Raw genomic sequence first — 13,522 nt, 5'->3', positions numbered from 1 at the left:
GATTATATGGTTAAAGATACATGTGGCAGTAATTGGGATTCGATTTGGGTTGTTGATCCTACATACAAAACACACATGACGGGAAACCGGAATGTGTTCAAATGTTTCAAAAGGCATTTTGGGTTAGTGACAAACGAGAATAGGAAGGATTTCTCGTTTGTGCATGGTATTGGAGAAGTCAGAGTCCCGGTGGATGGTAAAGACAAAACAATCCCATGTGTAAGTTACGCTCCTAGTCTAGACAAGAACGTGTTAAGTCTAGAACAACTTCTGTTTCAAGGAATTGAAACAGTTACAATTACAATGGGGGATACATGTTTACTAAAGAAGATGTTTGGAAGTCGCTCGAAAGGGTTTGATATTTATGAAGATAAGTCGGAGGTCGACTTAGAACAAGATTATCTCAACACGTTTTATGATAATCTTGGTGTTGATAACGGTTACAAGAAAGAAAAGAAGGAATTTAAAGAATGTTTGGAAGATTACTACGAAAGGGAATTCGAAAAGGAAAGGAACAAGAAAAAGGCGTACGGTGAAAGTTCGAGGGCAAGAAAGAAAGAAATCGTTTACTCCAAGAAAGCAAAGAAGGCGCTTTTAATATACCTCGAAGGTGAAAAGGATAATCCGTATGTGTCAAAAGAAACGCTCCGGGAACGAGTGTTAATTCTTTCACAACTCGAGGAAGACGTTATCGAAAGGAACATGATCATTGAAAGCTACGTAGAACCAAAGGATCTCATAACTTTGCACGAAGAATTAAAGAATCATCAAAGGTTCTTCGATGCTCCATTCGAAGAGATTTTGATTTGGTTCATTTCAGATTTTCTTGGAATCGTATGTGAAAAGGCAATGCCACCCGAGTTGATTGATGGCCGAGAACTTAGTCTAATCTTGTTACATCGAATTGTAAAGCTTAACGGGGGATTCAAGGAAGTAATGGAAAAGAATTTATGGGATGTGATTGCGGCCAAGTATGGTTATGAACCGGATGATGCATACGAAGTCAAGGTTGCCTACATCTACTACTTGGAACAAGTCGAATGGTATTTCGACTTCATGAGGAAAGAGCGTGGGAAAAAGGCAAATGTCATGGCTGGAAATTCAAACAACAACGAATGGCTCGAAGAATCAAGTGATGACGAAGTAGTGGTCAAGATAGAGGTCACCAACAACCGCAAGGAGTAATCAAGGCTGAAGATTCGGATGTTCTTGCTTAGGGCGGTGAATGAAGACCAAAGATAATCAAGTCCATCCGAATGAATATGGTTTCGGGCCGGTAGTTTGTTTATTTATTTAGTTTACTTAATGGGTCAAACAATTTACTGTTTCATTGTTTATGTTTTAGAGTTTGGGCCGGAGGCCATGTCCAGTGGGTCGAACAATTAGAAGTCCAGTAGGGTAATATCATGTAGTTTGTTTTGGGCCGTATTAAGCGAACCGGTGTGAGTACGTAACCACTGCAGCGGTTATGAAGGAAGAGACGTATCTCTTCATTGAAAACGACACAACTGATACTCGCACCCCTTCGCTGCTATATATACGGTTCAAGGCAATCAGTATGTACGTAATCTGTAATGCAAGTTTATGTTTGTTAGAAGTTCAAGTTTGTTCAGATTTGTTTACGGTTAGTGTTATTATCATTCAGCAAGTTCTGTTAGTTTGATTCATGATGAAGTATTGCAATGGTTGTGGTTTGTTCGAAAGTGATTGTGTATGTGGTCACAACTCAATCCGTTCCGACTGGTCCTGGGTTTCCGATGACGATGATACCAACATTAACTTCTCAATGTTTGGAGCCATTGAGACATCTGGAAGCATTGTCAGGCAGTCTAACTGTTGAAGACTAAGATACTTCAGATTTGGCATAATCTGTTGACAAAGATAGAAAATAATGAACATAATTGTAGTTTACATATGTAACATTACAACACACACACCACTAATACTACAGATAATGTGATAAAGCTGATAGTGATACCCAATACCAATTCTGTTGTACTGTTGTAAATTTAAAGTCAAAACTGCTGATGCATGGAAGATCTAGGGAATGAATATAAAGGCTACCAAAATTGGAGGTTCAAGCAGAAAGAAGAATTTGCCTAGTAAAATGGATATCAATTGGAAATAATAATTTAATCCGTAGTTGGGAATTGCTGATGGCTAGGATGCTTATCTCGTTATGCTATATCAGCAGTTGGATTTATGGTCTCGTTTTGGGTGGAAATTGGAGGCTACATATCAGTGTGGGAAGGGGTATAAAAGTTGGTATTGATGTTAAATCTGTTGAAAATTGCAGAATAAATAAGTCTATTGACTTCAAAGGTCAAATGCAGTCAATTCCAAACAGCAGTCAAAAGTCAACCATAGTAAAAACTGAACTGTTGGCAAATGTAAGTATGATCTGAGATTGGTTATTAATTGGAAGTTTGTACTGGTGTTGGTATTGATGTTGGGAATCAGAATTTAGATATTGATCAACTGAACAAAAAAGTCAATGTCGGTCAAAAAGTCGATACCAACCAAGATAATGTTGTGGTGAAATATTAAAGTATGACAAACTATCACTTGAAACTAGCTATTGCTAAGAATATGGTTTCATTTGATAATTACCTTTTGTCCATTCCAAAATTGTTTAACACTTCCACCAACTACTTCAAGACCAACAAGTTTACTCATTTGTGTCATTGATAGCGAAGTAAATGGGCACTCGCTCCAACAAAGCCATCGTAACTTGTTAGGGAAGATCGTAGGCTCACAAGATGTAAATCTTCCTCTAATATCAAGTAGGTGAAGATTCTTCATGCGTTCAAACACATCAGCCCTAAAACCCACCTTCTCCTCATATTCGTCAACATCATACTGCTTATCGGGCACCAGAATTGCCTCAATTTCTTCTAGCTCCTGAAACAAAGATTTAGTCTCTGTGAACATTGTAAAATCTTAGGGGAAGAGAGAGAGAGAGAGAGAGAGAGAGAGATTTATTACCAGATTATTTTTTAAGGAATCATGGATATCATCGAGCTGCCATAGCCTGCGATTGGAGATAATCTCACGAGCTATTTGCTGACCCATTCTTGTAATAGATCATGCATACCTATTCTATGATTGGAGATGGTAATTAGAGACTTCTCAATAAGAACATTAATCCCAATTTCTGGGTCAAAACCGCAGCTCTCAAATACTTTAGTTACGTCTCTAATGTCTCTTCCCTTGTAGAAGCAAGCAATGTCTAAGAATATATTCTTCTCAGAATCCTCCAACCCATCAAAACTTAACTTCAATGTCTCAAAAATATCAATGGGTAGTGCTTTTGCTAGTCTATTTAAAGCACTTTCCCACTCATGAAGTGCATTCCGCCCATGAAAGAAACAGCCTAAAACTTTCACAGCTAAAGGAAGATAGCCAGCATAGCGGATCGCACGACATGAAAACTCCTCGTACCCTTCTGGAGGACTATTTGTTTTAAAAGCACCTCTATTAAACAACACAAGAGCGTCATTCATTATCAAAAAATCTGGCTTGTACTTGTCATCTGCATCGGATAACAATTGCTCGTTTCTTGTAGTGATAATGGTTCTACTTCCTGGGCCAAACGAGTCATGTGTTGCAGCTAGGAACTCTAATTGCTTGAAATTATCCACATCATCAAGAACCATAAGAACTTTTTTGTGCACAAATCTTGTTCGTATCATGTTAGCTCCATCTTCAGGATCTCGAACATTGAAGTTTTGATTGATCTCTAGAATATCCCTTAGAACCTTTTCTTGTAAGGCACATATATCTCTTTTACTTGAAGTGTTTTCTCTATCATCGTTTACGAAGCTACTACCCTCAAACTTATACTTTATTCTTCTAAACAAAGCTTTGGCAATAGTAGTCTTGCCAATTCCTCCCATCCCATGTATCCCTACTATTTGCACCTTTTCATTATCTTTTGTTTCCAGTCGCGCACTTAATTCTTCTATACGAGAGTCGATGCCAACTAAATTGCTTTCTATATAAGAAGGTTGTATATCAGGCTTATCAGCTAAGATCTCCTCAACAATCTTTCTGACATACGTCGATTCGCCCCTGTAAATTTAAGACCGCTTTTAGCAAGCTAGGTAACATTAGGGGTGTTCACCGAATCAAATAACGAATTTTTGAATTACTCGAATCAAATTTTTCGAATAATTATTTTTGTTTGATTGAATTGGATTCGATTAAAATCTAGTCAATTCATATTCGAATTAAAATGCCAATTCATATTCGATTAAAACTCGAGATCTAATCAAATTCAAAGAAATTCGTTATGATTCAAATTCATTTAAAATATGTAAATTCGTTATAGGCTATTTGGGTTTTGGTAATGAGTTATTTTAGTTAAAATATGTAAATTCGTTATAGGCTATTTGGGTTTTGGTAATGAGTTATTTTAGGACTAAGATTAAATTAATAGATTAATCTATACTATAGCCCAAATTAAAGTTATATGTGTGTATTATATATAAATATAATAAATAATTTTGTAAACTTGAATTTGAATTTCGAATCAAGTTTAAAATTATAAATTCGTATTCGATTCGCATTCAATTTACTGGACTCAAATTTGAATTGAACCGACATGAATAATGCAATATCGACATGAATAGATTGTACTTTAAAATTAGTGCAACATCGACATGAATGTTGAAATATGATTCAAACCCCAAAATTATCATGCACGTGGGTGTTTGATTTGGTCATCCAAAGTTCAAGGCTTATCTACTAATTGTTTTGTTTACGTTAGTGTTTTGTTGAATAAGTTTGTGAGATCCACTTTTTTAGGTCTTTAGTTTTATTCCGTTGTAATGCTGCCTATATATTGCAGCCTCTGTTCTTGTTTTCATTATTCACAATTGCGTAATAAAAAGCCTTGAGTTTGATCAAAGTGAGCGATTATCTTTGTGTGTTAAATAAGTTTTGATATCAACAGTGGTATCAGAGAGTGTGATCCACTTCTCCATTCTTGTTCTTCTCTCATTCAATGGCCGATTAAACAAGTAATTTGCCCACTGCTCCTACTCCGATTCCTGTCTTTAAGGGAGAAGGGTATAAACATTGGAGTATACGAATGAAAACCATTTTAAAGTCAAGAGATCTCTGGGATCTGGTGGAGCAAGGTGTCAATAATCAAGAATCCGATGCAAACAAACTCAAGGCTACCAAGAAAAGAGATGCTCATGCTATGGCCATTATTCAACAGGTTGTTCATGACCATTTATTTTCTCAAATAGCTGCTGCTGAATCATCTAAAGAAAGTTGGGATATTCTTAAGATGGAGTATCAAGGGGATACCCAAGTGAAAGCGATAAAATTGCAAGGATTGAGAAGAGAGTTTGAGAATCTCTCTATGAAAGACAATGAAACAGTTGGAGAATACTTCTCTAGAGTTATGGGGAATGTGAGTCAGAAGAGAGCTTATGGGGAGATCATTTCTTATCAAACCATCGTTGAGAAAATACTTTGAAGTTTATCTCTGAAGTTTGATCACATTGTTCCATCTATTGAAGTATCCTTTGATCTGTCTAAACTCACTTCTGTGAGGCTGATGGGTTCCTTGCAATCACAAGAAGAAAGAATAAACAGCAGATCTCATGAGAAAACGGAGAAGTTTGAAGAACATGCCCTGCAGGTTATGCAAGAAGGAAACCGGTCATCAAATGCACGTGGAAGAGGACGTGGAGGTTACAGAGGCCAGGGTGGAGGAAGATCATTTGATAGAAGTAAGGTACCGCAATGTTATACATGCAAAAAATATGGCCATTTATCCAAGGATTGCTGGTATAATGAAGATGCTCAGGTCAATATAGCTGCTAAATCAGTGGAACCAAAAGAAAACAATAACAATAGTGTCACACCCCGACCACGTAAAACAACAAAACGTGGCGGAAACGTCGGGGAGTGTTGTAACAGAATCATTGTTTCACAACCATGAATTAAACAAATTTCGTTTTATTGAATTAAATGAGTTACAATGTCTTAACAATAAAGAAACATAACAAAAATTAACTAGTCTTGCATCTTTTAATGTCACTAAGGTCTCGTCCAATCCTATGTGAGCATGCATCAATATCATCATCAAATATCATCAACTATTGTACCTGAAACTCATGTGAAAATACGTCAGTATAAAAATGCCGGCGAGTACATAGGTTTTATGAAAAATAGGATCCATGACTTAGGTTTAAGAAAATGTTTAACCAAAATATTGTCATGAATCCAGTTTAAGTGTTTGCTTTTATAAAACGTTTGAAAATCGATGATAGATATGTATAGTTAAAAGAATGATGTAAGGTTAAATGAATAACCAAGTAAAAATGAGTTTGTATAAAACAAACTGTTTTGTAAAACAAGGTCTTGTGAAAAATATGTTATTTGTGTAAAAATGTATAAATCCAAATGAATGATTTAAATAACGCTACGCCATCTAATATAATACAAGCACTTATATATAGGAAGTACCAGCGGCGTATCCACCATGCTTGTATCACATTACACACGTCTCGTTACTCAAATCACCTACCCACATAAACCACCAATGTAAATTGCCCATGTCTAAACCGTTGTCAAATGTCAATCAAGTATTGTGTAAACAAAATGTCATGTTATGGCAAGTGAAATATGTAACAACCAAACCATAGGTAAGAATGCACAAACAATGTACTAAGTATGCAACGGATGGACATACATAGCATGATACCAAGTATAAGATGTCTTGTAAAACGATGTACTAAGTATGATGAACATACATAGCATGAAATGTTATGTAAAACGATGTACTAAGTATGCACACAATGGGCATACATAGCATGTGATGTAAAATGTACTAAGTATGATGAACATACATAGCATGAAATGTTATGTAAAACGATGTACTAAGTATGCACACAATGGGCATACATAGCAAAAACATAATGAAATCATGTACTAATAGTGTACTAATGAACATAGCAAGTATATGATATAAAAGCATGAAATCATGAAAGTAACAAGTAGGCACATGTGTTTCACCCCAAAATGTTTGAAAAACAGTAAAAGAGGGGTCTATGTACTCACTTGAGGGTGCTTAGAAGTCTTAGGATAACCACCAAGCAAAGCTAGAAGATCACGGAATCAAACGGCACCTATATAGGTATCTACATTAATAAACGGACCTATCGGAGGATCGGGTAGTACAAGGATTCGTAAACCAAATAAGTATGGGAACTTATGTAATATGGTTTAACAAAGCCTACGTACTAAAACGAAACCTATCCTAAGTGCTTTTGACCCATTACGACCCGTTTAGGTAGCTTACGCCACTTTAACGCGTCGTTTGCGTAAAACGCGTTTGGAATGCCTAACTAGTCCTATGACAAGCAAGATACGCCTTAACATGTTTAATATTGTTGTTAAATCAGTTTAGATGTCAAAAATTTCGTTACATAGACTTAAAATGAATTTATGCGTAAAAAGGGCATTTTGGTAATTTACCTAAGGCATATAAACTACCTATCATATAACTAACTAAACGTTGTGACTATAAGCTATAACCTCGGAAGGTTATTCCCTATACAACTATGGTCACCTAATGTGTTTGGTCGGATCCTAAAGATCGACCAATGGGTCGGGTTCGTAAGCATAAGCGATTGATTAGATCGCTCACCTTTACGACCCTAAACAAGCACAAATCTAAAAGCGACGAGCTAAACATGCTAGAACATGTTTAGTAAAGTTAGAAAACAGGTTTGGTATTAAAACAAACGGTTTTAATACCCTAGAGTAGTTTGGTTACAAAATACGCGAGAAAACGCATTTTGGCCGAAACTACGACTCGTCACTGAGCCTAGATAACGTGGTAATCAGTAGGTATAGTTACTAGGGACTATAACCATCGTGATTACGCTCACATTATGAAGTTCAAACGAACTTCGCATTGACCATAAACTGGTTAATGCAGAACAAACGCAGTTTGACTTTAACGCTAAAACGAATGAAAAACGCGAAAGAATACTTACGGAAGGTCCCCGCAAGATTCGAGCCCGATTCACTCTCAGGTAGGAAGCATATACTTCCACTTAGAGAGTGTAGAATCAGATTCAAATGTGAAGAAGAATGAAATGGGTGAGGGGTATTTATAGATTTCTTTGAACCGTTAAGATCGTTCGTCGAAAAACGTGATTTGATCTAGACCTTACATGTGGGCACATGGTTTTCAAAAACCATGGGAGCCCCTAATGTGGACTATGTTCATTGAATACCATCCCATGGTTTTGCAAAACCATGGGTGAAAACCATTAACACTTCAAAATGGAGTAGGTTCATTGAATCTGCCAGAAATTTCAAAAATGGTCCCTACACTTGTAAAACTTGATTTTTTGGCACTTTTAAACCCCTTTAACCTCATTTCAAGGCTCTAAAATGATACTAAAGTATAGGGAACTTAAAATGTGCTCACAGACATCACGGATGTCGGTTTGTTTGGCCGTACGGTTGCGTTATTCGGTTAATTACGACGGAAGTCGTAACGAACGCAAAAACGATCCAAATTAAGCGACGAATGGAATTTTATCATGCCAATCACTAAAATAAAATATTTTAATGATTACATAAATTTTTGGATGTCCGGATATATTCAGGACGTAAGATATGCGCAAAAATGCAAACTTACGCACTTTTGACAGTTTTAGTCTTTATTGATCAATAAAGTTTATTTTAGCATACCGAACCCTTCAAAACTTATTTCTAAGTTATGTAAGGGTTATTTAAGGTATGTTAAGCCTATTTCACTATTCCGGAGTGTTTGTTGCATTAAAGTGGTTATATTTACGCATCAGATCGCGTATAACCTTCCAGAAAGCGATTTAAGGCCCGAAATCGAACAAGAATCAATAAGTGCAAATGATACACATATTTATACAAATCCCAAGTATGAAATACAATATTTCATTGGTTTGGTATTTGTTTGATGGTGGTGGTGACACAGGTGTCACAGTCTCCCCTACTTTAGGAAATTTCGTCCCGAAATTTATTCGTAGGAGTCTATCTGTGACTTTGTGTCAAAAGCCACCAAAGATATGCAAGGCAATATCCTGTCATTTCCTTAACGGAGACTTTTCAGAAATGGAAATGAAGGAAAAAATCAGGGATATTCATTTCCCATCGAGGGAAAATTTTCAGAAACGAAAAATGCACAGAATGAGTCATTTTCCTTAATGGGTATCCTTTAGAAACGAAAATGCACGGAATGAGTCATTTTCCTTAATGGGTGTCCTTTAGAAACGAAAATGCACGGAATGAGTCATTTTCCTTAATGGGTATCCTTTAGAAACGAAAATGCACGGAATGAGTCATTTTCCTTAATGGGTATCCTTTAGAAACGAAAATGCACGGAATGACTCATTTTCCTTAATGGGTATCCTTTAGAAACGAAAATGCACGGAATGAGTCATTTTCCATAATTTCTTCAGATACGAAAATGAACGGAATGAGTCATTTTCCACAAATTCTTCAGAAAAGAAAATGAACGGAATGAGTCATTTTCCACAATTTCATCAGATACGAAAATGAACGGAATGAGTCATTTTCCACAATTTCTTCAGAAACGAAAATGAACGGAATGAGTCATTTTCCACAATTTCTTCAGATACCAAAATGAACGGAATGAGTCATTTTCCACAATTTCTTCAGAAACGAAAATGAACGGAATGAGTCATTTTCCACAATTTCTTTAGATACGAAAATGAACTGGGTTACTCTAGATACACGACAAAACTTGCTGTGGTTTCTGTGCACTAAATTCCATAATTATGTATGCATCCATAATTACGTAATTCCTTGCACAGTCCGCACAGTTTGTTTTGTAATGTTTTGGGGAAGAATATCAAACTTGTGATGAGAGTGACTAGACTACCATAGGGTCCTTTTAATTAGATCGACAGATGATCTTTTTAACTAGGCCACCAAGGAGTCCTTTCAGCTATATCATCACATGATATTCCTAACTAGATTTTTGGATCAATCTGTTTAACTAGACCACTCAAGGGGTCTAATTATGGACTAGTACAATATAATCCAAGGGTCTTTACTATCACGTAAAAGCCCATTGAGGATTTAATATAGTACCTTTGGATATCCTACTATGAATCCCTTATACGAATGATATGGGAGATTCTACGAGGAATTGGATAACAAAAACTTGGATTACACCCAAAACATAAAAGGGAACACATAAGCACATAATCACATAGTTGCTTAACTCAGTTATTAATTAGTTATCTTTGGACGCGGATACTTAAAGTACACCAGGAATCCAATCCGTGGATTTCATTTGGCACTTTAATCATTTTCAAGAATCTATCTATGAAGATAGAAAAATCTTAATAGGAATTCGGCATTGTCCTTATTGAATTGTAATGTATGTATTGAATCATACAGAGAATTTAATTAAGGACTCCGATGAATGTTACTCACCCACAAGGATCTAATTATGAGGATAGAAAGATCCTATATGGATTTTGGAGTTTGTGTAACGAGAGGTGTTCCAACACCCTGCACTAGGCGTGCTTACGTCGATACACAAGGTAGAAAGTTCATGAGGTTAAGGCGCTAGATATGCCAAGGCGACATATGAAGCAGAAATTGAAGGTTAAGCAGCAGCAGGGTTTGTAACAGCTTTGCTTTGGATTGCAAAGTGGCACATGTTAACCAAATGTCCCCATCGTCCACTGTGGGTACACTTAAAACAGGGTATTTGATTCGGATGATGACGGTGGCATTGATTGCACCAAGGAGCAGTTCCCTTATACAGCTTCATCCCTGAGGCGAGTCATGGTGGTAGCTAAATCAACGGTCCTCTTGAGTACGACGCCTATTCGCTGGGTAATTGCAGCACCAGGTTTAGACATTTGAGTATTGTTGCGATGAAGAGGCATCTTGAAGACAATGGAAGGCATAGGAGGAAACAAGCAAAAGATAGCCAAAAGAGAATGACAACGCATGAAGATTGTGACCATTTGTTTGTTACCAAAAGCAAACAAATGAGATGGTGACTAATCAAAGTAAGCGGGTCAATATAATGTATCGCGAAGAAATGCTCGCCTATAAGTGGACACTCACCCCAAGAGTTCCCAGGTAAGAGTGACTGGTCCGATACTGCGGATTTGTACGAACACTCTAGCCTTAGACAGAAGACCCAGGGTACAGGCACCCACTCTTCCAGTTTGCACGTGTTCACATTATTTAGACCCAAACTTTGACGAGATTTTGAAAACTTAAAGGGTTCGAAACCTTATAACAAAGGGTTCAAAACCTAGTAATCAATCATCCTAGAACAGATGATTAGTTTTCAAAGCAGATCAAATTTATGTTCTTGTTGTAGTTGTCGCCTAAGGATAAGTGATGGTATTGTTTTATGACTAAACGCAAGTAAACTCGCGTTAGGGTCCTAGGAAGGTTATAGTCTAGGTTAAAGCATTACTAATAACCTAATTCTCTATAACCATTGGCTCTGATACCAACTTTTCTGTCACACCCCGACCACGTAAAACAACAAAACGTGGCGGAAACGTCGGGGAGTGTTGTAACAGAATCATTGTTTCACAACCATGGATTAAACAAATTTCGTTTTATTGAATTAAATGAGTTACAATGTCTTAACAATAAAGAAACATAACAAAAATTCACTAGTCTTGCATCTTTTAATGTCACTAAGGTCTCGTCCAATCCTATGTGAGCATGCATCAATATCATCATCAACTATTGTACCTGAAACACATGTGAAAATACGTCAGCATAAAAATGCCGGCGAGTACATAGGTTTTATGAAAAATAGGATCCATGACTTAGGTTTAAGAAAATGTTTAACCAAAATATTGTCATGAATCCAGTTTAAGTGTTTGCTTTTATAAAACGTTTGAAAATCGATGATAGATATGTATAGTTAAAAGAATGATGTAAGTTTAAATGAATAACCAAGTAAAAATGAGTTTGTATAAAACAAACTGTTTTGTAAAACAATATCTTGTGAAAAATATGTTATTTGTGTAAAAATGTATAAATCCAAATGAATGATTTAAATAACGGTACGCCATGTAATATAATACAAGCACTTATATATAGGAAGTACCAGCGGCGTATCCACCATGCTTGTATCACATTACACACGTCTCGTTACTCAAATCACTTACCCACATAAACCACCAATGTAAATTGCCCATGTCTAAACCGTTGTCAAATGTCAATCAAGTATTGTGTAAACAAAATGTCATGTTATGGCAAGTGAAATATGTAACAACCAAACCATAGGTAAGAATGCACAAACAATGTACTAAGTATGCAACGGATGGACATACATAGCATGATACCAAGTATAAGATGTCTTGTAAAACGATGTACTAAGTATGATGAACATACATAGCATGAAATGTTATGTAAAACGATGTACTAAGTATGCACACAATGGGCATACATAGCATGTGATGTAAAATGTACTAAGTATGATGAACATACATAGCATGAAATGTTATGTAAAACGGTGTACTAAGTATGCACACAATGGGCATACATAGCAAAAACATAATGAAATCATGTACTAATAGTGTACTAATGAACATAGCAAGTATATGATATAAAAGCATGAAATCATGAAAGTAACAAGTAGGCACATGTGTTTCACCCCAAAATGTTTGAAAAACAGTAAAAGAGGGGTCTATGTACTCACTTGAGGGTGCTTAGAAGTCTTAGGATAACCACCAAGCAAAGCTAGAAGATCACGGAATCAAACGGCACCTATATATGTATCTACATTAATAAACGGACCTATCGGAGGATCGGGTAGTACAAGGGTTCGTAAACCAAATAAGTATGGGAACTTATGTAATATGGTTTAACAAAGCCTACGTACTAAAACGAAACCTATCCTAAGTGCTTTTGACCCATTACGACCCGTTTAGGTAGCTTACGCCACTTTAACGCGTCGTTTGCGTAAAACGCATTTGGAATGCCTAACTAGTCCTATGACAAGCAAGATACGCCTTAACATGTTTAATATTGTTGTTAAATCAGTTTAGATGTCAAAAATTTCGTTACATAGACTTAAAATGAATTTATGCGTAAAAAGGGCATTTTGGTAATTTACCTAAGGCATATAAACTACCTATCATATAACTAACTAAACGTCGTGACTATAAGGTATAACCTCGGAAGGTTATTCCCTATACAACTATGGTCACCTAATGTGTTTGGTCGGATCCTAAAGATCGACCAATGGGTCGGGTTCGTAAGCATAAGCGATTTAATAGATCGCTTACCTTTACGACCCTAAACAAGCACAAATCTAAAAGCGACGAGCTAAACATGCTAGAACATGTTTAGTAAAGTTAGAAAACAGGTTTGGTATTAAAACAAACGGTTTTAATACCCTAGAGTAGTTTGGTTACAAAATACGCGAGAAAACGCATTTTGGCCGAAACTACGACTCGTCACTGAGCCTAGATAACGTGGTAATCAGTAGGTATAGTTA

General features: G+C 36.4%; 1 protein-coding gene across 1 annotated transcript; it reads right to left on the bottom strand.

The window, feature by feature from the left end:
• Positions 1 to 1,719: 1,719 nt before the first annotated feature.
• LOC110945051 (TMV resistance protein N-like) lies at positions 1,720 to 4,985 on the bottom strand. The gene is made up of 4 exons (XM_022186691.1): positions 4,978 to 4,985; positions 3,069 to 4,071; positions 2,611 to 2,901; positions 1,720 to 1,869 (listed from the first exon to the last, which is right to left on the bottom strand). The coding sequence occupies exons 1-4, from the start codon at positions 4,983 to 4,985 to the stop codon at positions 1,720 to 1,722; spliced, it is 1,452 nt and encodes a 483-aa protein (XP_022042383.1).
• Positions 4,986 to 13,522: the final 8,537 nt, after the last annotated feature.

This window comes from Helianthus annuus, chromosome 6, assembly GCF_002127325.2.
Source record: "Helianthus annuus cultivar XRQ/B chromosome 6, HanXRQr2.0-SUNRISE, whole genome shotgun sequence".
Taxonomy (NCBI): Eukaryota; Viridiplantae; Streptophyta; class Magnoliopsida; order Asterales; family Asteraceae; genus Helianthus; species Helianthus annuus.
The sequence above is the reverse complement of the archived record's forward strand: the minus strand, read 5'-3'. Positions and strand labels throughout refer to the sequence as shown.